The 26,237-nt window shown below is 29.6% G+C and overlaps 1 protein-coding gene across 7 annotated transcripts in view; it reads left to right on the top strand.

Moving 5' to 3' along the window:
- Positions 1-26,237, top strand: part of Sarm (sterile alpha and armadillo motif) — a 265,336-nt gene that overhangs the window by 190,947 nt on the left and 48,152 nt on the right. For 6 of the 7 annotated variants that reach the window (XR_001344971.3, XM_014438457.3, XM_014438460.3 and 3 more), the window contains one exon: positions 6,133-6,585. Coding sequence is in view for 6 of the 7 variants with exons in the window: in XM_014438457.3 (XP_014293943.1) it covers positions 6,133-6,585 (453 nt within the window). In the remaining variant the exon portion in view is untranslated. Of the gene's footprint in view, positions 1-1,214; positions 1,336-6,132; positions 6,586-26,237 lie in introns of those variants that run through there. The other variant, XM_014438463.3, reaches the window with a different exon arrangement.

Below are 26,237 nucleotides of genomic sequence, written 5' to 3'. Positions count from 1 at the left end.
CTATGAATGTATTATTGTATAAGAATAAATTAATTTTTGACCTTTGTATTTCAATTTATTTTTACTTAGCCATTGTAACGTTGAAATAATTATTACCTAGATAACTCGAAATGTTGACAAGATAACCATAACCTACCTTAGTGTTATTACATTTTTTATTGTACATTTATAGGATATTTTTAGGATCCCAAAGTAAATAAATTGTTAATAAGATTATCTTTGCCTAGAGGGGTCATATTTCTACAAATACTTAGATATTTTTTGATTTTATTTCTGTGAGTACAATTTCATCCCAGAATTTTGCTTGCTGCTTATAAGATAATTTGGTTAAATTAAAAAAAAAATAACATCGCGGTCACTCCGAGAAGCTTCCAGGCAATCTTTTTTATATCAACTAACTAATGAAATATTCGGTTGACTCAGGCTGAGAAGAGGGAGTCGGGAGGGGGTATGCAAATGTATTTTACTAAGTATTTATGGGTGGTTCAGTTTGTTTTAAGTGTGTACAGTTGTGGTAGTGTTGTTCTTCAACGTGTGGTGCAGATACCTCACTCCGCACAGAAGCCTTACTCAGTCGGGTATGCTTTTGCTCGCCGATCAAATTAAGTTACAACATAAATGCATAATGTGAATGCGTGATGTGTATACCTTGTCATCTATCAATACCTGCTTATAAGATAATTTGGTTAAATTAAAAAAAATTAACATCACGGTCACCCCGAGAAGCTTCCAGGCAATCTTTTTTATATCAACTAATGAAATATTCTATACCCACTGGGCAAACCTTCTGTTGCTTATGAGGTAATATAATATTTACTTGCTCTAAGACTAGCAGTAAACGAGCACTGGTCTTTTTTGTTTTATTTTGGTAGTAAATGAATCAAGTTCTCAAGAATTCTGAGCAGTTTCGGCATCACAGTTTATTCTTAACCAACACTTGAGAAACTGAAATCTAATCCCTCCTGAGTCTGATTTCCTGGAGGGCTGACTTACTTTCCGACGAAATATAATCTGAGATCCATACTATCTGACGAGATGTGTGGAACCTAGGAAATAGCCTAGACCGATAGCTATTAATACGCGGGCTAGGAACACCTTGTCTAATAATACGCTGTGACGCAGTACGCTGTCCCTTAGCCAGACGTCAGGGTTCGGACACCGGTTGACTCAGGCTGAGAAGAGGGAGTCGGGAGGGGGTATGCAAATATATTTTACTTAGTATTTGAGCGGGGTTCAGTTTGTTTTAAGTGTGCACAGTTGTGGTAGTGTTGTTCTTCAACGTGTGTTGCAGATACCTCACTCCGCACTAGAGGATCAGCAGCCTTACTCAGTCGGGTATGCTTTTGCTCTCCGATCAAATTAAGTAACAACATAAATGCATAATGAGAATGCGTGATGTATATAGCATATCATCTATATACATCATTCATCTACCTGCATCACTTCATTGCATGGACCCATCGCTATGCAAGAAGTTCGCTTATATTTAAAACTGCTATTACATCATCATCATAGTTTCATTTTGGAATTTATAATTCGGATGATTCCATCTACACACTAACCCAGCTATTTAAATACTTATCTTGATTGATGATACTTATTTTATTTTTTATCATCAATTACTATAAAATCAATTAAATTCGACATTCTGAAGTGCAATATAAAAACGTTATTTTTATAAGTATTTAATTTAATTTTTTTCTTTATTAAACAATTTTTTTCACATCCCCATTTCAACTAAGGTTTGTTGTTAATAAATTTTTAAAAATGAATAAAATTAAGTAAATTTATAATAAATTTTATTACTACGCATATGATATAAATTAAACCAAATAGTGATTAAAATTAAACAATAAAAAGTAAGACTATTTTTTAGTATAATAAATCTCGAAGAATCCCAAGTAGCCGTTTTCATGGTTAAGTAAGCCCATTGAATTAAGGTTTTATGTACACTGTTAAGTTAGCATAAAAAATTATCTGCTTTATACCAATAGATGTACCCAAATTTGATTTAAAATAACATTTTTCATCAGCACTTTGGGTTGTAATAAAAGTGAATGAATTTAATTGAAAACAAATATTAAATATTAGCAATAATTAAGGTTTTAAAACTCCTTAATTGATAAATACATATATATTTTTTTTTCAAAAAATAAACCGCAATATTTTAAATTTATAAATAGGTGATATTTTCCCACAGATTCTGCGAATTTCTCTCTGTATATACAGGTGTATGTGATGGATAGATCACGTGAGCAACTTTTCCTTTTTTCATAAACATTTAATAATATCTACAATTTAAATATAAGTATAACAATTTGTAAATAGAAAATAATTGAAAAGATCTAGTCTAACAACAAATATAATAAAAATATAAACAATGTTTTAAAATTATACTATAAGAATAAATAAATAAAAATTCTACTAATAAAATAGTAATTTAAGGAAAAATTTTCTTATAAAATTAAACCTTAAATATTAAAAGGTATACAATACAAATGAATTATAAATTTTATAATGCAACGCAAAAAGTATTTGTAGTGTTTTCTTGATAATTTTGTGTTCTGTTGTGAAAGGCACTATAACAAAAATTCTTGAAATTTACGTTTCTGAAAATGGAGATTGCTCTAAAACAATAACGATAATTTTTGAAAAATAAAAAATAATATTTAATGGGCTTACCACTTATTGGGTGGTATAGAGGTGGTATTTCTCTCCTGATTCTGCGAATTTCCTTCTGTGTATACAAGTGTATGTTTATACGTATTGGATAGATCATGTAATAGATTTTTGAATAGCTATTAACTGTTGAAAGCTACAGGCAGAACCAAGGTAAAATGTAAAGATCATTGTCTTGTTTTATTAATTATTTGATCAGTATAAAACTATTTTGAAAAAATTTTCATCTTATTCAAATTTTTAGTGAGTATAAGAAATATTTTTGGAATGTAGCAATAAGTGGCATAAGCACTCCCATTAAATATTATTTATTATTTTTCAAAAATTATCGTTTTAGGGCAATCTGTCTTTTCAGAGATGTAAATTTCGAGAATTTTTGTTATAGTGTCCATCAACAGGGCAATTATTAGGAAAACACTATTAAAACTTTTTGGGTTGCATTATAAAATTTATAATTCATTTGCATTTCATACCTTTTAATATTTATTTATGATCTTCAAATTAATTCTACATGTTGCAAGATTTTTTATTTATTTATTGTTATAGTATAGTTGCTAAAAATGAGAGTGGATATCTCATTGATAAGGCCCATCTAGCCTCATAAAGTGGTTGCCTCTAATTGGGTAAAAATCTGCTGGTCGAGCGTTATTCTGACCAAATCACCTCCTTGCACAACCGTTAGTCTAGTAACAGTACTTCCTTACAAAGTACTGAACTCCTGACCGACCCTTCATGGGTTGTAGTGGTACAGATTTTTTTTGTTTTTAATTGTTAAAATATTGTTTATATTTTTATTATATTTGTTGTTAGGCTTTTTTTTTGCATGTCTAGATTTTTTTTATTATTCTCTATTTACAAATTGTCATACTTATATTTAAATTGTTGACGTTATTAAATGCTTGTTAAAACAGCAATGTTTATCGGATTTTTGTGAAAATATTTGTGAGCCAGTAATAATTAGCTTCAGTCTAGATAATATGAAAAAAAAAAATTATGAATGCATAAAATATGATTATTATTACTATTATAGCCATTATCAACTATATTCATGAAGGTTAGCAGGTGTTAGTAATATACTATTAGAATACAAATATATTATTGGAAGATTGCAGATTGACCGTGTGTATCAATAAATGGAATTTGGCCCGGGTGCGGTCAAATTAAACTCAAATGGTAATATTTTTTGCTATTTTTATTTGAGCCAACGTTTCGTCCCACGTTGCAGGGCTTCGTCAGGGCTTAAAAATATACAACCACTTAACATATGATAAAACAGTAAATGGAAAATTACAAGAATATACAACATTTACTTTTTTATCTTATGTTAAGTGTTTGTTTCTTTTTAAGTCCCGACGAAGTCCTGCAACGTGGGATGAAACGTTGGCTCGAATAAAAATAGCACAAAATATTACCATTTGAGTTTAATTTGGCCGCATCCGGACCAAATGCCATTGATAAATATATTATTATATTTATTATTAGAAAATAATAATGCACATAGTAAAATAGTATCACATTGTCAGTACTTATATTTAAATTTACATTAAATGTTTTTTAATAAGACAAAATAGTTTGAATTTGTGAGCCGATATTAATTAGCTCCTATATACTTAACATTCTAAAAACTATATTCATAAAGGTGTTTTATGCAAGTTAATATTATATTATTAGTAAACATTACTATATTATGAATATTGGAGTTTTAAATTATATATTTAAAAACAAAATTTAAATAAAAGAAATAATAATTTTCGATTTCGAAATCACCTATTCACCTTATGATGCAACCATATATTTATTTAACTAGTCGTCACACCATTGGAGGACGCATGTCAAGTTTTAATAGATTAATATATCAAAAACCGGTCCTTGTAACAAGGTATACATTTTTTAACATTTGCGCTTGGTACTTAAAACATCACTTCATCTGAAGTAATTTTTTTTTCATTTATTTATCTTAATATATGCTTTTAATCAACAGATATAGAATAAATTTAAGAAAAAGATGGCCATATACGTGTTTACTTTTTATTTCACGTTTTGCAGTAATATAGATAATGTAATAGTGAAGGAAAATTGATACGGTAGTTTCAGTTTAGAAGTTCAAATGTCGTCTCCCTATTTTCAGTTATGAGATTTTAACAGGTTTAAATTTAAATGCGCTAAGGAGTAAGTTGGCAAAGGAACCAACCACATGAGTTATCCTATTTTTTCTTTCTTTCCATTCTTTTTTTTTTCATCTATAACTGTTCAAGGTGTTTTATTTTTTTTTGTGGTGGGATTGGTTAGTAATTTTAGAGTTATTGTTGTAGCTTGAAATGTTTATACACATATTATTTCAAATATTGGTATGTTATATTTATATTTACAATGGACAATTTAGTTAGCCAGTATGATTTTTTTACACTAACTTTTTAAGGTGATTCTGTTATTTTAATATCCTAAAGTTCCACGCCGTCATGGTAGTACTACTTAGACAGTATTGCATTTCTGACAGTAAACCTAAGCCCGTTGACAGTTTAAGTTGCTAAATGCGGAATTAAAAGTGAATAATTACTACAAATAACTACTTTAGCCATGAAAAAACAACGAACAGGAATAAAACTATTTGTAAGTTGTAATATAAGTTTGTTATTCTATGGTGCAACAGTCCATGGCTCATTCATCTACATGTGTCTGTTGTGCACAATAAGATCAACGCGACATAACAGCTACTGTCAACTACCACGCAAATCCTGACAGCATCAAATGCCATTGTTTAAAATATCGTAGTGTTTGAGCATTTACCATCACCGTATAAATGGCCCTTAATTTTTCTTTACATTCTCAATATGTATCTCAACCCAAGATGTATTATTTTGTTCCATAATTAAATCAAGAATAAAAAGATTCTAAATTTTTAAAATTGTTGGACCAAGGATTTCGTGGTCGATGGTCAGAATCAAGGTAGAATTACTTTTCAGGTCCAAGATTTAAAAGAAAATAAATTTTAAAAAATTCTTATTGCTAATTCCTTAGCCCACTCGGCCACCCCGGCCTCTGTATATGTGCATTTATTTATAAATTTAATTTTGAAATGCACCTATTTATTTATTTTTCTAATTTTTGTCAGTTTCGTAATTTATTTCTCTTAGCCATTATGAAGGCCCGCAACTTAGCCAAAGAGTAATCACGAATAATTAAAAATAATTTTTATTATTTTTTATTCATTTATGATTATATCACCATCATCTTTTGCAGTTTATTCACCAAATCCGGATCATAAGATATCTATAACTGTAAATTATTACGAAATATTAGAAGATTTTTAAAATTCATGATTAGCATAGTATTCATTCCGAGAGAAGTTGCGTAAATTGTCATTTATTTTTTATAATTGTTATCATCGAGCATGTCTTTATCTCTGAATAAATAAACAATTACTCTAATTAAAATACTATCCATTTGTTTCAGGTCACCCGGCTCGCTGCAACGTCGCAAAGACTTGCTATGTCTTCTACTTCTTCGATGAAGTCCGATCTGTCAGAACTGAAGAGTTCCATCTCCGAAATGAAAAACCTTTCAAGCTCCACCCTAGGCCGGCTGAGAAATTCGGTCGAAGACTTGGTCGACGACGGGCCGGAACCTCTGATAACTTTCCCGGACCCTGAGACTCCACCGCCGCCGACTGTCGGTAATGAAGACCTCAAGACCCTCAAGTTCGAACAGAAGAGGGTCGCGTCGGCTTCGAAAACAAAAGTAATGAAGGACGGTTTCACGGCTGAGAAGGCTAGCCGAGATATAGCCGAAACGAAGCGAGTGCAAGCTGGTGACATGTCTTACCAAGAATCTGCAGCGCAGCAACAGCGGCACGCCAGGCTTGAGATAGATGGAGTCACTGCGGAAAAGTCCCTAAACCGCATGCAGGTTAGTCAATAATAATTCTATAATAGTAACTAATTTCATTTTATATAATTATTATAAAATTAGATATAATAATTGTTTTATCATTAAAGGAATTTTAAAATATAACATTAGTTTAATTTAAAAATTTACCTCAGGACATCCAATCTTTATTCAAGATTTTAAGAACATAAAAGTAAAGGTGATTTTTATTTACTTCCTGAAGTAAATCATGTATGCAAGTGAATTAAAAAAAAAATCCAAAAATACATCAAACTTCTATGAGAAACCTCTTTAGTAGTTTTTTTTGACAACCGAGTACTTCAGACAAACATAGTGCATCATCTTGGCTTTACATTTTACCAAATTCTCGGGGCCCTCATACCAAATACAATGATGCATCCTGAACAAAAGACTTAACTATATTTTTTTCATATATTTGCAAATTAAACATAAACTAAGTACATAAACATCCCACCTACCATCATTCGGCAAAGAGACTTAGTCTTTATGCCTATGAATACGACTCAACTAAAATGAAGGTCCAGGCATTTATTTGTTGCTGGATACTTTCATTACCAAGGTCTGAAATGCCATAACCATCTTATCATCACTTTTGCTGAAGGTCATTAATTTTCTGTGACGTTGTGAATTACGTTTTAAATGTATATTATTAAAAAGGACGAATACAAGTTTATTTTTATCAAGTTTTGGAATATTATTTTTGTATTTTCTGTATAATCTTGAACATTCTTGATTGTATTCCGAATCACTAAATTAATTAGTATGAAGACTATTCTAGAAAAAAAAAAATCTAATTGGTGGAAATGGCGTTTTTTATTTAGTATCGACATAAAGGATATATTTTCCCTCCAATCCTTCAATTTGTCGACCGTTTAAATTCGATGGGAACTTCAAACTCCATTGATATTTTTAAATTAAAAGAAGTGTCTTAACTCTTTTCTCTTGCATAATTGTCTCAAAGAAACTCCTCAGTTTTTTTTTTGTTAAATAATGAAGTGTTGGAAAACCCCAAAGCTATTACCTAACCAACCTTATTTGAATAACTAAGACATTGAGAGTGCATAGTTAAACTCAATAGAGCTCATAGGTGCGCCTACTAATTATTTATAATTAGTTGTAAATAATTAATATTTAATAATATATCTGTTATTCGATTTTTATTTATTCTTTCATTTTTATTTTTGTTATATAAAGACATTAGAAAGGGATCGAAAGGACGATTTTAATCACTGGGACAAATACAGAATACTACATTTATTTGTTTAGTCTACTTTTTGAAACATATATTTAATATTAAAAATATTAAATACAGTTAGTAATGACTTCTATTTATTAAAGATATCAACTGTTTCAAATACAAGATAATGTAATGAATGAATTTGAATTTTTGTTTTTAATGATCCCAATTGTTAGGAATATTTGAATATAATCTGCCGTTTCTAAATTTAACCTGATGATGTGTGATGATTTTTACTTTTACTAATATACGAAATATATAGTTAGGGGAGGGTGGTATTGTGATCGTGCAAAATTTCAAATTCAAGTTTTCGACGGAAATACTCACAGATCCTCCCTCAGAGTCCAATTTACGTCAAATGGTCTCTGTGTGTGAATAGCCTAAGGTTTTTTTTTATTTATTGTATTTTTCGTAACCCATATTTCTGATTTTTTTTTTTTAGATTAAATATATAATGTACTAATATATATTTCGATTTCCACACTGTCTCCTTCTTCTGAATTTGCCTACATTTTAAAGAGTTTTTGAATTTGTATTGATGTTGTAGTGGATTGATTTTAGAATGTACGCACATTGGTTTTGAAATATATTTAAACTAAACCTAAAAACTTAATCCCTAAACACGCGTTCTGGCATGTCGCGTCTTAATTTTTATTGGCTGCTGGTTTATTGCCAACGCACCGGAGGGGGCGCTGGTGTAAGGTTGGAGTGGATTTGTTTGTTACTTTAGAGAGTCGAAAACTTTATGTGCCTTCGTTGGATGAAGTCAGGCCACACAATGTTCCGCTACACAGTTTTCTGGAAGCGTTGTAGTTGGCGCTGTGTCCCTTCTCTGATATGGGTGAAGAGCGGATCACCATATAGGAATGCCGGTCTCAATATACTTTTGTAAGTTAAGAGTTTGAGCCTTAGTGAGAGTAGAGGTGATGATAAAAGCTGGTGTAGCCAGTATGATCTGATACGTTTTGTTTGTTTTGATGTAGTAATGACTCTACAATGTCATGTGGCGATACAATTTAATGCTCAGATATACTAAGGTGTTTGAAGGCCTTAGTACGGAGTTTGAACAGCCTAGCTCAACAACAAAAAGTTATAAGAAATTGAAATTACGTATTTAAAAAGGGAATATGCCTGGGATGATAAAACAACTTTTTTTAATGGAAGTGATACTTTATAGAACCTATTTATCATTTTATTTTTCGATTTTCTCAAAAGCGATTTTAATTTAACTGGGTTTGTCTTAGTAAAAATGTATAAATGTGAGCTATAAAATAATTTTTTAATTAAGTAAAGGAATAAAATAAAGATATAGAAGAATCAGTTTGAAGACTGGAAAATCGGAAACAACCGTGTGTGGCGTATCACTCTGGATCGCAATTCTTTAACTTTTTTATATTTTGCTAAACTGTTGTATTCTTGGCAGAAACGTTGATATTCGTTATTCGCACATTTAAAAACAAATTTTATTTAGCAATGAAAAAATGAAACTTTATTCGAAATTTTTTACCTTCTAGGGTTGTGAGTAAAAAGTTTTGGATGCGCCCAAAGCACCACATTTTTATTTATTGACTTCTCCTGGGCCGTTTGAGAGGTGTAAGGCTTGTTTTAAGACGAGACAAAACCATCAAACGTCAGGTTATAGAGGGGGGATATGGAAAAGTACTGCTCATGCGCATACAAGTTGTATTATAGTTTTTACTCCGTGTTGAAACAAACCTGTAGTTGTTACTTCAATGACGGCACGCTCATTGAGTGGTGTTCATACTGTCTTGGATTTATACTTATTCGATAATTAAAGATTAGTGGTTATTTATATCTATTAAGTAATCGCTTAGTGATATTATCAGATGGAAAAATTCCTATAATTGAATCAGAGTCGATTCTCATCTCACAAACAAATTGTCATTACAGAAGCGTATAAAAATAACTGGTTAACTTTCATTGAGTGCCATTGAGAAGTTTCATGAGTGCAGGACTCCATTGATCATTTTTTCTGTTCTAGTACATCACCTCCGTAATTATCGTTTGTTTTTGTTATTGTTTGTTCATTTTTATTTTTATACACTTGCTCATTTTGATCACTTGGTGCCACTCAGTGAATGAGTTGATAATTTTTTTTCTTACTAATCAATTAATTAATCAACAGACATCGATAATTCACATTATTTATTTTTATTATTTTGTACTACTTTTGGTTAAAAATATTTTTCAGTAAAACTATTAATCACCAACAAAATTTTGTGTGAATCTGAAAATATACCAATGTAAGTAAATAAACTTAAATTATAAGAGGTATTTTACATTGCAGTACAAGTCAATAGTCTAACAGCCTAGTAAGAATGTTAAAAAAAAAATGAATATTTATATGAAATATGACTACATTATTTAGGGATCTTTTCCCAAGTACTTTTTTAATAAATGAAAAAATACTAAACATAATATTTATTTGTTTATTTCATTTCACTTCTTTTAAAAAAGTATGGTGACAGATCGCAGCATACTGAAGCTGCAAAAAAATTATTAAATGCAAAGCCTTAAAATAACAATGACCTTTAAAATAATTATCTATAAAATGATGTTCTGTTTTTTTTCCCCTTCATTCTAACTAGCAATAAAGCTGTCTGAACGATATTAATTTTCTGGTTTAGACACTTATTATAAAATTTATGTAATGACTACAATAAAATTTTAACGACCACAGACATTTACGCAAGGTTTTTGGTATATAGAGTCATGATGAAAACCTTGTTCCAATATTGATTATATTGTCCTTTTATTTTTATATAATTAATTGCCTTAGAAACGACAGTAAAGTTGTCTAAACTATTATTGACACGTATGTTCCTACCCAGCATTTTTATTATGTGAACATAATATGAAAAATTAGAAAAGGAAAATATAACTTTGGGGTGTATCTTGACCCCTAAAAAAGGTGTTAAGATCTTGTAATAGCGAATATTTTATTCTTATCGCACTTCTAGATAATTATAGTAATGATTATGCAGAAAATAACTAGTATTATATATCACGTTACTTATTGTTCTGGATTTAAAATTACACACCAATGCTAAGATAATTGATTTACTATGAAAAAACATTTCTTTCATACCCATACTTTAATGTTCAGGCGCCAATTGGTCTAAATTAGCTCTATGATCCCTATTGTCATTGTCTATAGACCTTAGACAGAACGTAATATTAAACAATAACAATGAAAAATTCGCCGCCCCCTCTTTGTACAATACTAATTTTATAGTCTATTTTATTTTGTAATCATACATTTTATTTTTTGTTTTTTGCGTGTTCTAGGTAGATTGTATAGCTCAAATAGGTATTATAAATAATGTCAATCTCTCCTATAGCTCTCAGCATATAAAAACATAGTACATTATTAAAACATTAAAATTTAACAATGAATTTGGCTTCATATATGAAAAGTAGACAGAGAACTGCCACGAAATAATTGTTTTAAATATTCGCAATCGGTTTCACGTAATAGTTTCCTGTCCTAATTAGAGCTAACTGCAAGGGCATTTATTTAAAACTATTGTTCAAATATGGTCAGGCTAAAAATTTTTACCCATATGATTGTTAAAAATTATTTATTTTATTTACATTTGGGTACTTAGCCTCCTTCAAATTTTGGTTTTATTTTATTCGGATTAGGTTTAATAGCAGTCTAATTGCAAATTCTGTACACTCTTAAGCTGTGCTCACACAATTTAATTATGCATACAGTATAGTTTAAGTTTTTTTCTTTTTTTATTTATTTATTGCTATTTACAACTATACATTATAAGAGAGCTAAGTTAAATTGGAATGTTACAGGCGTGTAGAGAAACTACCCATTGGTAGCACTCTATTGACATATTACACATATGGTCTCGTGGCCATCTTCTTTTCAGGCGCCTCGGAGGATTATAGTTTAAATTAAAAAAAAAATAATAATAATAAAACTACATTAAGTTAAACTCATACTTAAAAATTTTGTCATAGTTAAATTTGTTTACGTTTACTGTATTGTATATAAATATTAAAATAGTGAATGTATATTTTAATTTTCTTATCTGACTGGTTAAACCTAATTTAAATAATTTTTTTTTAAAAACCCCTTAGATGGTTTCTGTAGTGCTAAAACATAGTTAAATAAATGTTAAATGTATGAAATACATGTTAACAATGATATTGATTATTAATTATATTGATTGAAATATTTTTTATTTGAAAAAATTATCTTCGCCTAAAATACTACACTACAAAACTTTAAAAGAGATAAAAAAATAATTTTAACATTAAGCCCTCGAAATTGTGTGTCGCTATGCTTATTCAAACATACTAGATAAATCCGGTCCTGTTTGTAGTATATATCGTTGTTATTTTCCACTAGAGAAAGAATTATCTTCTGCCTGCGTGAAATATATGAAGATGATTTGCGGGCACTTGAACCGCTTATCTCGAAGGATGAACGTTAAACCTATCTTTATTAAAGGGATAATTCAAGGATGATTAATCATAAATAGCTGTCCAACTCCCTTCGTTCCTTGCCTTACTAGGAACCCAATCCTTATGATTGCTCTATGTATTGTTTACATTCAGAACAAGTGGTCGTATTTTTAAACTCTCCTTTTAGGAAGAGTATGTTTTATTCCAATTAATTTAGCGAGGTGGGAGATAATATCAACCGCTGAAAAAATGCATTAATTTGGAAACGTCCGTTTATTTAATTTTTAAATTATTCTTATGTACACCATCAAACTACTTTAAGCAGTTCAGAACATTAATGGGTTCGAATGTGCACTTTTCGCCTCTACGTATTTCACTTATGGATTATAATACCTATCCTACGTTTTCATGTTTAAGGCACGAAATACCTAAGACATTAGCGCCCTGGCTGTTTATTAATAGTGTTTGAAATGACCATTAAAAAAATATCTTCTGTTATTAGGTGAAGGTCTAATTATTAAAAAAACCAGTACATTAAAAAAAAAATGTTGGATATTCAAAAGAAGTATTATTCTGGTCCTAAATTGTCTTCAGAACATTATCCATTAAAGACTGACATTAAATAATTATTTTATAAATAAATAAATGGTATTACTGATTAAAAAAAAAACTGTACCTATATATTTCAATCCCGAACCTGTTTTTATTCATGAATGGGCTTCAAGAAAACTACACCATTCAGATAAACCTTTCCTGTCATAAGGAAGGCGGAGTAGGTCAGATGGTGGGAGAGTTGTTCAACTTAAAAAAAGATCTCGTTGGAATTCCGCTAATTCTGCGTAGTCTCATTCTGCTGAGGGTGGTATTTTATTTATTTTACGTTTTTCATTCGTTTACGAGTTTTAAGTTGAATGAATAATATTATATCTTGGAGGGGGATTCATTTATATAAATATTTAATTAAAAATAAAAACCCCGCCAATAAAACCCGGGCATCAGGCGTCAATACTCCAGCTCAGTATTTGGTTTAGCTCAGTTATTTCAAAAGTGTCTTTCAAAACTATTAATACATTATTGAGTATCTTAAATAGAAGAAAAGAACTACTGTGAGAATTTGATGACTTGTTCCGCGCACACAAGTTGTTCTATTCTAGCAAACATGGGTTGGCATCCTGAAGTTGTGAGTTTTTCGTTCCTTGTACATTGACTATCTTATTTTAGGGGCAGGAACGTATAATTTATAATGTAATATAATTAAATATTCTTCTGTTAGTTTATTAATAACTATACATTTTTAATAGGATCCATCCCTTAGAAGTTATAGGCGAAAAAATCTAATTCGTAATTTTATTAAATTAATTAGGTAATCAGTAAGAGTTCGAGGACAGGCAGAAATCGTTTGTGTGTTGAGAGTATAAGAAAATAATTTTTAAAATTCAGATGTTTGTTTTAGGGGCTGGGTTTTATATTCCGATCTCCTGGATTATTTCATTGATACGTATTTGATTGTTAACTTTTGAATTATCTGACATTTTAAATATTTTAGTGAGGAGTTTCCTTCAACCAAGAGTCGATGTGGATGAGAGTGATGTCTTCTTTAGACCTTAGGTCTCAGGAATAATGAGACGTATTGACGTCTATTAGCTCTTAAATTGAAGCTTGTTTAATGTGCTATGAAGTACTTTATGACGTTTTTCTCCGTAGCAGTAGTTTGTATGATTTTTGCTATAATAAATTGATTTATAGTTGTTTGGCAAAATTTCATATGCAAAATTCATATTCATGTGCAAATATCAAACGAACTACTACCCCTTAGAAGAAAAACGTTATGAGCGGCTTTGTAGTACATTTTACAATCTTTAATTTGATTTCTAGCAGACATCGGTACGTCCTATGATTCCTGAGATACATTTTTTCATGAATCAAACACAACTAGAAATCAACATTTTGTGAATTTATTGTGGAAAATAAATAAAAACTATATATATAGTTGACTTTATAAGTTTAAATCTAAGGGTTGCATCGAAAAAAAAAAATAGTTTTAACTATTTAATGTCTGACGTTTCGCCCCACTTTGCAGGGCTTCATCAGAGGTAAAAAGATACAAAAACAATAACTTAAATTAAGATAGGATATACATTATGTAAAAAATGAGTGATAAGAAAATTATACATTTATAGTTTATAAATTATTATTTATCCTAAATAAAAAGAAGGAAGACATGAAATAGTATTAATATAAAATAAACATGAATAAACAATTCAAAGAATAAAAAATTATAACAATAAAAATAAAAAATTACGTAAAATATTCAGTTAAAAAAGTAAAGGAGACGTACATAAAACAAAAAAACAGAAACGTAGATGTGGGAACACAAATTTAAACACACTAACAGACGGAGAATAAACAAGAAAGTTGAGATGAAATAAAGGTCGTGAAAGAATAAATATAAATAAAAATAAAATTAATTTAATATTTAATTTAAATTAAAATAAAATTTGATGATATTAAATGAGCAAAGAACAAATCCTACTTTAATTTACCTTATTGTATCTTATTGTTGTAATGTTCTTAGTTGTTTTTTGTATCTTTTAATGATGAAGCCCTGCAAAGTGGGACGAAACGTCGGACATTAAACAGTTTAAAACTATTTGTTCTTTTCTGACCGCAACCTTGACCATCTTCTTATATAATAAAAACTATTACTCCTACAAAAATAAACGTTATAAACTACTTTATAGTACATTCAACAAGCTTTAATGCGAGTGTTGGCAGACATTTGTACGTCTTATGGTTTCTGAGATAAAGATTTCTCAAAATAAGTTCACTAACTACTGATTTTTAAATGTATTTTTTATGAAATGTTGCTTTAAAAAAAAAAAAAAAACTGTATCATGAGAACTATCGAACGTAAATTCTATTAGGGCTCAGATGTTAGCAGATTTACTCCGCTTTAAATAATATTCTATTAGATTTTCTAGCATTGTAGGTAGTTTTACCGATATGGAGGTCTGAATAGTAATCAATTTTTTTTTTACATTTTGAAACAGCCGCTATTTTGTATTCCCAATAATTTTACTTGGCAGACTAATCATTTTTGACTTGGGATAAAATAACTGACTTTTTTCCACCTGGATCTTGTACTATTTTCCTAGTACCTATTAGACCCTACTTTCTTTACTGAGATAGTCTCACAGACATTCCTAAAGCTATTTGAGTGTTAAAAAATTAACCCTATTCTCCGGCACAATCTATGAAACTCCTCAAACACTAAATGAAAATAACAAAAACATTTTTTCTCAGATGTCATCAGATGTTAAGGAAGCAGCGATATATACTTCACGTGAAAGCTAATAGCATTAGTTCAAAATACAAGTATAGAAAAAACGTGATAATTACACTAATATTTATTTTTTTTCATAATGGGGAGGACTATTAGTGATATTACAGGAGTTAAATAGTTCTAAAGTACAAGTTACTATTGTACAAGTCAGTGTAATTGTATTAAGTCAAATCGATAAGATTAATAGTATTATTTTGTACTTTATTATGAAACAGGCCCCTGGTTATATAATATTATGGAGTCCATTGAAAACATTAACAAACCACCTAAAATCACAAATTGATTAGTTTAATTCGACAATTATGAAAAAAAAAATGTTTTATAATGTTTTCAAAGAGGTACATGATGGCTCATCTCTTAGTAATGCTTTTTAAATTTTACAAATTTAATTTGTGTGTCGTTGAGCAGTATTTTATGCAAATTGAAGCTATATATATATATATATATATACCTTTTTTTTGTGATGCACATATATTATTTTTATTTTATGTATAAATATATAAATAATAACTTTGAATGAACGTTTGTCCTTGAAGAAAGATTTTTTTTAATTTAATTTTATTTGTGTATCCTTTTTAAATCTAACTACACACGTTCAAATTAAATTAAATATCTAAAAAATTACCAGTAATATCTAATTTTTGGCCATTGCATAATGTATCTCCGATAAGACCACAAAAACGATTATTTGCTCTGCTTCAGACTGATTAGATAGTGCCTACTTAAAATATACGCTTTCGTCGGAAGGTATAAATTATTTCGCAAAAAAAGTCTTTTACGCTTTTAGTCTTCTGATTAATTTAAGTGTGCTAAATTCTTAATTAATTAACTATATTCTCTTACATAGCTAAACGATAAAAATACTTTAACACTTGACCAGGAACTCGCTCGTTTTGCCTTCTGGGCTTAGGAAGCTTTTTTAGAACTCATAATATGAAAGAATTGTTCCACAATTTTAGCTTGGATCAAAAATATCTTCTAAGATTAATAGCCTTAGTGGCGCTGTTGTAAAAATAATATCATAATTATTTATTTGTAAGATAGGTAAATTTAAATAAATATTTTATTTATATTAAAAAAATATATACAAATAGTTTAATATAAAGAAGAAAATATGTCCCGCTACAACCTATGAAGTGTCAAAGGGGCAGTACTTTGTAAGGAAGTTCTGTTACTAGACCAACGTTTATGAAAGGAGGTGATTTGGTCTGAATAACGCTCGAAAATAATTTATAAACGTGAATTAAATTACATGTGAATTTTTGTTTATATATAATATTTTAATTATATATACAACATTGTTAATATTTACAACAAATATAAAGTTAGTTGTAAAAAACTAATTGAAGTTCATCAATCAATCAAATTTAATCAAATCAGATTTTTAGATTTTTGACAAGACACAATAGGTAAACATCAATAACAAATTGATAAAGAAAGATTCTTCATTCACAAAGTAACTATTATAAAATTATATAATCTTCCATTCTTGCAACAAAAAAAAGTAACATGGGACAGTTTGATCTTTTTTGAAACAATGTTTGATCTTGAGTCTAACTTTGTCCTAGAGGTTTTTTGCTATTACTTTTCAACCTAAACAGATTTCAAATAAAAAGTAACAGGAGTAAGGTGTAACAGTTATTTATATAACTACCTATCCATTATTAGATCTTATAAATGAAAGTTCATAAGTAGTTGTAGTGCTAGAATAGAGAAGCTTTTCCAAAATAATGTTTGGTTAGTATATTTATATGTTTTTAAATGTATAATAAATGCTTTATTATGATAAGATAATTATATTTAATTTAAATTTAAGCAATATATTTAAAAAGTCAATAAACTTTTCTTTGATGATTTATTTTGCTTTAATTTAATTTTGGCAATTGCCCAATCCTTGTTAATTAGGGCTTCTCAAATTACCTAATGAACCCAGCGGGTCATCTGAGTTCGAAAGCCTATTTAACTTCATTTTGCCCGTTAGCCAAGAGAAACATAATAACAATTCAGAGCTTAAATTGTTGGTCGTTTGTCCATGTGTTTTAAAAATGAATTGCTAGTATGTTACGTCCAAATGCCTGTAGGCTGTTTAACTGGCAAATCATGAACATCCTCATTTTGCAGAACAAGGGAATCCGGTGTGGCCACCAACTGGGTAATATCCGCCATTTTATTTCACAGCGAGAACTTATTTAGGGTCGAGGATGCCAGAATGCGTTTAAAACCTATCCTGTCTTTTTCTGAATAAGGATTGAAATTAATTTACGAAATTTTATGATAATTTATTTTAAATTTTTTATTCTTTTAATGTTGAGACCTTTATTTCTGTGTTAGGTTAAAAAAAAAATTAAAATCTGTACTGCTACAACCTATGAAGGGTTAAGGATCCAGTACTTTGTAAGGAAGTACTGTTACTAGACCAACGGTTGTGCAAGACAATCACGCTCGACAACCACATTATTACCCAATTTATGAAGCTGGAAGAACCCCAGGAGGGTTCCAGAACCCACAGGGTTGACTCACGGCTGCAGTGTAACAGAAAACAATTTTCTGCCCAGCCGGATTCGAATCAGGGTGTCCTTGCAGTTAATAGCATCGTGCCTTACCATGGTGCCACCGCGTTACCTGTGTTAAATATCGGTAAAAAACATAAGGAAGAGCCTTATAGCTCGAGGGAAAAAGCATTGTCCTCTCTTATACAGTATTTATTCCACAAGCTTCAGATGTCTTTTTGGTTTGTTAGAAATATTTTTAATTCAATATTAACCCTAAAAAATGCAATAAAATATACACATTACTAAAGAGCCTACAGTATAGCCTGCTGACCAAATCACCTTGCACATCCGTTGGTTTAGTAACTGTACAAAGTACTGCGTTTAACCCTGTAGCGGTACCCGCCCCCCGGTCGTAGCTGTACAGATTTTAATTTTAATTTTAATGTGCCTACTTTAAATTCTGAACTAAGAGAAAAAAAAAACCGCTAATAATTATGAAAAAAGTACATTTTATACAAATTAGAAACAGTGAGTGTACTACTATATTTAAAATAAGAATGTATTAAAAACTTACCATTTATTGATGAAAGAAAATTAGTAATGATTATATTTAAAAATCAATTGGCATTAATGAAATAAATAAAACTCAAATAAATTAATTAATGACCTATCTCAAATTAAGGTTAATTACAGATGCATTTGTAAATTTGTTTATTTGAAAACTGAATCTCTATAGTTTAAAATATTTTTATAATTATAAAATTATGTTTTTACCACATCAAAATACGTGATGGTAACAAGTTTTATAATCTGTAAATGGAAAAGGCTTCTCATAAGCAGTAGCTTTTCTTATCATTCAGTTTATCTGGGAATTCCGAGTAAGTTTTTGATCCAGGATTACTTCAAGATACTTGACTTGCTTTTCTTCATTTATAGGTTTTCCTTCTAGTGTAAAGGATTTTAGTAGTTTTGCTTGGATCGATGTTTAATCCTCGCTCTTTACACCATATATAAGCAAGTTTTAAGGCTTTGTATATTTTTTAAATTAGACTGTTTTTATTCTTACTTCTTATAATTATCACTGAGATATCAGTAAAACTCAAAACATTCATCAACTAGTTTGTTAAGGAGACCCTCGACTACCATAGTCGATAAAAGGGGGGAACCCTTTCCTATGGAAAACATTTAGTTTTAATATTTACTTTGATTACAATATTTACTAGACAAACATTCTAAACTTTCAATCCATTACAAAAGACTGATCTACATGACTGTTATAAGGTCTATCTGAAGATGAGCTATGGGGTTTCCAAAACCATCGAATTTCTCCCGAATCCAATCCTTACAGTCTAAAATCCTTAATGCTCCTTACTTTGTCACAAATCAAATCATCCATCCGGACCTCAATGTCCCATATGTTGTCGATTTGGCCTGAACCAGATACATATCCTTCCATGATAAACTTCCCAACCACCCAAACCAACTCGTTTCTAACTTGGCTTCTCCTTCATTACCTAATAATCCTCCTAGACGTCTGAAAAGAAGATGGCCTCGAGATCTTCTCCTCTAGAAATGATTTTGGAGAACTATCAATGGATAGATACTCCACATGTTTGTATTATGTCATTATTTCACTTACAGCAAATTTACTTGATGTATATATATTTATACAGTTGTAAATAGCAATAATGTGATTATTTAAAAAAAAAAAAAAAATACACGTAGCTTCTATTTACTTAAATTAGTTAAACTCAAGAGTGATGGCTGTTCTAGCTCTTGTTCCCATGATAACGAGGTGTTATCGAACGTCCCTCTTTATCCATTAATGCACACAGTGCTATTTCTTTATTGTACAATGAATTTTTTATCTTTTCAAAAAGACAATGCAGAGCTGAGATTTTAGATTTTTCGCCTTGATACGCAAATTATATTGATGTATTGGCACATTTTTATATATTATTTCTCTTCTATAACAATCCATAATATTTTCTGTTGTCTTGAGTGAGATTAAAGAGATACTTATTGGTGTACATGCCTCTGGATTATCTTTAGGCTGACTTCCAATTTTCGGTATAAATACCACGCTAGTCTTTCCATACATATTATTGGGATATATCCCTTTATGTACCTTGCCCTGAATAATTTTAGGCTAGCACTAGTTTCTCCTTCCCATGCTACGGATGAGCAGGAATTTATTACATCACCCACAGGTGCCTTACAGGGCTTAAATTCACCTATTGCCCACATCATTTTATCTGGAGTGTAATAATATAACATAATATCCTGTTAGTACAAGAGCCAGGAAGAAAAAAAGGCAGTTATCTCACCCCAATTTTTTATTACTTTAATGAAAGTATGGTAGCCAAAATTGATGAGTCTGCCAAGTATAGGTAGGGGGAATAAACAGTGGCGGCTGTTTCAAAATTTTTCATTTGGAACTCTATATCTTAAAAACTACCAACAATACTAGAAAATCTAAGAGAACATTATTTAAAGAAGAGTAAATTTGCTGAAATATTAGCCCTAATATAGCTATTTACGTCAACTAGTTCTTGAGATATAGCTTTTTAAAAAGCAAAATTACTTTAAAATCTACTGATAAATTAGTAGTTAATTGATTTATTTTGAAAAATCAATATCTCAAAAATCATTAGACGCACAGATGTCTATCAGCACTCAAATTAAAGCTAGTTTAATCAGCTATAAAGTGTTTATAATGTTTATTTTCGTAGTAGTAGTTTTCACGAAATTTACTAAAATAAATTGATTTATAGTTGTTCGGACAATAAGTTTGATTTATGAAAAACTTCATTTCAGAAACCATTGGACGTACAGATGTCTGCCAGCACTCAAATTAAAGCTAGTTAAATTTACTACAAAATTATGTTTATCTTTGTAGGAGTAGTATTTTTTATGATATTTGACAAAATAAACTCACAAAATGTTAATTTCTAGTTGTTCGTATAAAATGTTGGATCTTTGAAAAAATATATCTCTAGTTCCATAACACGCACATATGTCTCCCACCACTCAAAATAAAGGAAATTTATCTTACTATAAAGTAGCTTATGACACTTATCTTCGTAGGAGTAGTAGTTTTTATGATATTCACATATGAATATAAATTTGGCAAATGAAAATTTGTCCGAACAACTATAAATCAATTTATTGTAGAAAATTTCATGAAAATTACTACTCCGACTACTGATCTCTTAGTACGTCCATTTTATGAAATGTTGCTTTTTAAAAAGCTATATCTCGAAAACTATTTAACGTAAATAACTCAATTACGGCTCATATTTTAGCAAATTTACTCTTCTTTAAATGACGTTCTCTTAGGTTGCCTTGTGTTGTTCCTACTTTTTAAGATATAGAGCTCCGAATGAAAAATTAGTTTTTTTTAAGGTTTTGAAACAGCCACCATTTTTTATTCCCCCTACCTATACTTGGCAGAGTCATCAATTTTGACTATTGATTATACATACTTTTCATTAAAGTAATCAAAAATTGGGGTGAGAAAACTGCCTTATTTTCTCCTCTTGGGCTCTTGTTCTATGTACTTAATGAAGGCATTTTATTGTTGTTGTTGAGGTTTAACCCTTTCCTTTTTATAGTCCGTTTTCTCTTTCCCTTTTTAAATAATGCATTGAGAAAAGTAATTTTCTAATAGCACTTCGACGTTTCCTCTTGATCCTCATTGTCAGTTCCATCTCGTCAGGTCCATTTGTTTGATCTTTCGACTCCTTCCATGTCCTCTTTGCCTTTCTAATTTTTTTATTACATTCTGTTAGAAGTTGTTTTAGTCATTCCAGCTAACTTGGCTCATTGCTTTGTTAATTAATTTCTTAACTTTTTCGCATGAGAGATTATTCCAAGATATAATAAAAATATGGAGGATATATATTAAAATTATTCAAAATAATTAAAATTTTCGTATTCTTAAGGGAAGTACCATACTACTTCCACCAGCTCTCTTTGGATTTCCCGATGGGCAAAGTACGTTTGTATTTTTTTTCTTTTTATATGGTATTATAATTTGTTTACACGTATGACATTTCTGATACAAATTGCAATCCTCAATACACACAAAATTACGATTCTAAATCATCTTCCTGAACCCTTGGCATTACTTCACGAATGGTTTTAACTATGAAAAATAAAACTTGATCAGTTCATATCGTAGTACATATATTTCACATACAAACGCAATAAGCTGTTTAGGATTCACACTCGAGGTGAATGACCTAAGACCAACATAAGGCAATAACACCGCAGACAAAACAAAAGGCTTGCATTTAATCTTTAGCGACTCCTACGATGACTGGGCGCTTGGATTTGGTTCCTAAAATCCGTATACTTAATTTTTAAGTCCATAGCCACAGTATTACGTGTTTGGTTATTGATTCCGATTTCCTAAAGAAAGAGCATCTCGAGCTTAATTTTTTTTTATTACAAGCTTAAGAAAACTTAAGTTATTTTTAAAATGTTATTAATTATATTGTGTTATTCGTGAACATTAATCCTTGGTATATGGCGATGCGTTTATAAATAAAGAATCAATATTTTGTTCTCTTGTGACCTCACTTCTGTTAAAGACACTAGTCTTCCACTGAGCCGTAACCATAGAATCACTATTTAAGAAATACATAAAACTATCTAAAAAAAAAATATATATGCAATCAAAATAAATAGGTATCGATTAACAAGCAGAATTTAAACTAATAATCTCCTCATTCAAAAGTACAGAATAATTAATAAACAAAAAGACTAAACAAAAATATAATGAAACACACCCAATGAATAATAAAATTATTGATAAATATATATTTAAATTAAAAACAGATTTTACTATTTTAAAATAGTAACTTTTAAGTGTCATAAATCCCTTAAAAACAAAGAAAACTATCGCATTGTAATACCACTAAATTAAGAGGAATAAAATGAAAAAGAAGCAAAAACATATTAACAAATATTCACGAAATAATAAAATATAAACATTTGTAAATATAGCCATGCTGAGTTATATAATTCTAAAAAATAATTTAATATATAAAATTTATTAGGGAGTTAGTTTTGACCAGTTAAACAGAAAAACAAATTCAAATTCATTAAAAAAATTTTCTTTTGAGGTTAATGACTTCCAATTTAATGAATTTTTTTATTAAAATTATCACCACATGATACAACGTTTCGGGACCACTGTCCCATATTCATGCACCTTAAACCTCATAATTTCTTCTAGGAAATCATGTCACAATTTGTGCATCTTTACTACTCCTTAGCACAGCCATCACTCTATATTTCTTACTACCTCTTTGAAAGGTACTACTAAGAATAATAGAGTACTAGTAAGAAATATAGAGTAATGGCTGTGCTAAGGAGTAGTGAAGATGCACAAATTGTGACATGATTTCCTAGAAGAAATTATGAGGTTTAAGGTGCATGAATATGGGACAGTGGTCCCGAAACGTTGTACTATGTGGTGATAATTTTAATAAAAAATTTCATTAAATTGGAAGTCATTAACCCCAAAAGAAAAATTCTTTTATGAATTGACTCACCAAACTTCCTATAGAGATAATCCAGAACATATTTAAACTAAATATATATTTTTAAAAACGTTCTACAACATTCATCGTTTTTCCTGGCTTAAAAGATTTTTTTATTTTATTTTTTCAGTTTTGCTTGTCTCCTTTGGTTTACATACCCCTTTCCACATCCTACAACAACCCGTTCTTGGATCGTCATATTTTTTGTATCTCTTTCAGTGAAAAATTACTTTTGGCCACCGTTCCTCTACTACTCTTAGTACTTACTAAGATACTAAGCCACTTGGCTATATCTTTCAAATCTTTTTGTTTCAATTATAAAAAAAAAAAATGGTGTCTCCGACTCTCTGCTCGTATTATTTGAAGTATGCTAAAGTTTGTAAATGTCACATTATCGTCACTTCAAGTCCATCACCATTATATAGCCAATAAGTATTATTCTTCCTTTTGTATAGCCTCCCTACGTTTCAGGCGAATTTATTGTTGACTCTCTCTCCTAAAATACAGAATTAGAGGTCCTAATTATCCTCTTTCCTCCTATATTTTTGTTTTATAATTTTTCCTTTGTGGGAGCTTCCATATTTCCAAAGCTACCTACCAAGATTCTGGAATTCTTATTATTTTCCAGTTGTCCAAAGATAGAGCTTTTTCATTTCCATGAAACGCCAAGGATCCTGTTTTTTTTCCTTACCTCCTGACACCATGCTTTATATTCTTATAGAAACATTCTCTTGTGTAGTCCCTAATCATGTTCATCAGAATTGGCTATCATTACTTGTTCGTTGGTACATTATAAGATAGAAAGGTACTTATTACCTCTTAAGAATCATTTTCATAAATTTCCTCTTCCACATGTTTAACAAACGTGAAGGTGAGAAATTTCAATAATTAATACTTATATCAATTACACTAATCATTAAATATAGATATATAATATAAAGTATATTTACGAACATATGACGGCAAATATTCCTTTCGATTGCAATAAGAGCTAATATTCGAGCGATTGTATTCTGAATTAATTGAATATTGTTTTGAAGGAGACAGAATATTTACACGTTGAAATAAAGATTTCTATAAATAAAAATGCTGATAAGCCATGCAATATGTAGGCTTATCATCTTTGATATGAGATTCCACATTCAGTTGAGGTTGCCCAGTATTTATGTGAAATAAACTGCGAAGATCAAGGATCTAAGGTATTGTCAATTTATATTAAATATTTCCATTCTAATACGTTTAGTTTTTCTTTTCTTTTTTAAAAAAATGAATCTAAAATATTTCTGAACAGTGGAAGTAAAACAATAAAGCTATAATTATTAATGGCCGATGTATCTTTTTTTTTTATTTTTATGAGACAGACATTTGAGTGGTAATAATTGATGACGTTTCGTGATTTCATTCATTCATCGGGCTTATCAATTTAATGTAGATAAAACGTTTACTGACAATCGTATTTCTTAGAATTTTTCGTATCATCACGGTGTTGATAAAAACTTACTCATTTTTATTTATTTTCCCTTCCGATTACATTTATTAAATTTAGTAATCAGTGGACGAATCATGTTCGATAGTTTAGTGTAATAGTTTTGTTTTTTTTCTTACCCTTTATTTATTTAATAACACAGTTCCACTAAAAGATATAATAACCACTGATAAATCATAATAAAAACATATAATTCGTTCACAGTATTTAAAAAAGTAATAATATTTCTTCATTATAAAAAATACTACAATAAAATATTTCTGTCAGACTAATTAATATGAAAATAATATAATTCAATTTACGAAAACATTAAAAAGGAAAACAATAATCTTTACTAAGTCGATGCTTATGTATACGTAAAAATTTCAGAGTGTTGGTTTAAGAAGAACAATACAGTTTGAAATTGATGAGTTAATCTTCTTTCATTGAAAACACATTATTTGTTCACATAACTTATTTAGTTTTAATTAAGAAAAATTTAGAATAAATTTATTCAATCAGTTATTTTTTACCCCAGGGAAGAATAATTTACAAAAATTTTTATTTATCAGATAATTTTTTATATAAAATTAATATATTTAGGTATAAAAAGCTGGTTGAAATTTACCATGTTTGTGTCCATGTAGCTTGTTTACTTGTTAGAGGTTTAGAATGATTGTCTATTGATTTATTTCTATCAAGTTCACACATTCTCTTTCTTTTTAGAACTATTATAAATAGTTCAGTGTCGTTTTATGAGAAACAGAATAACAATACGTTCAAATAAATTTTATTGCAGAATAATCGTTTCCAATTTATTTTACGACTTTATCCTATGGGTAGTTTATTCAGTTTGTTACTCTTTTAAAAGTTAGTAATGCTTCAGTGCTATTATTTTATAAATTTATTAACAATATCTTTGTGAAAATTTTACAAAAAGGATTGCTAGATCTGAACAAATTTTTAAGTTTTGCTTTTGTCAATATTTGCCTGGTAAACATATCCACACTATCTCATGTTGTATCAGCGTTAGTGATAATTTATACTAGTTTGATGTAATTTTTTTTTAACCTTATATAAATGCCATATCTCTCTCTCTCTCTCTCTCTCTCTCTCTCTCTCT

The sequence above is a fragment of the Halyomorpha halys genome, unplaced genomic scaffold, assembly GCF_000696795.3.
Source record: "Halyomorpha halys isolate HHAL.00 unplaced genomic scaffold, Hhal_1.1 Scaffold58.1, whole genome shotgun sequence".
NCBI classification, from domain to species: Eukaryota; Metazoa; Arthropoda; class Insecta; order Hemiptera; family Pentatomidae; genus Halyomorpha; species Halyomorpha halys.
This window is presented reverse-complemented; position numbering and strand designations above follow the sequence as displayed.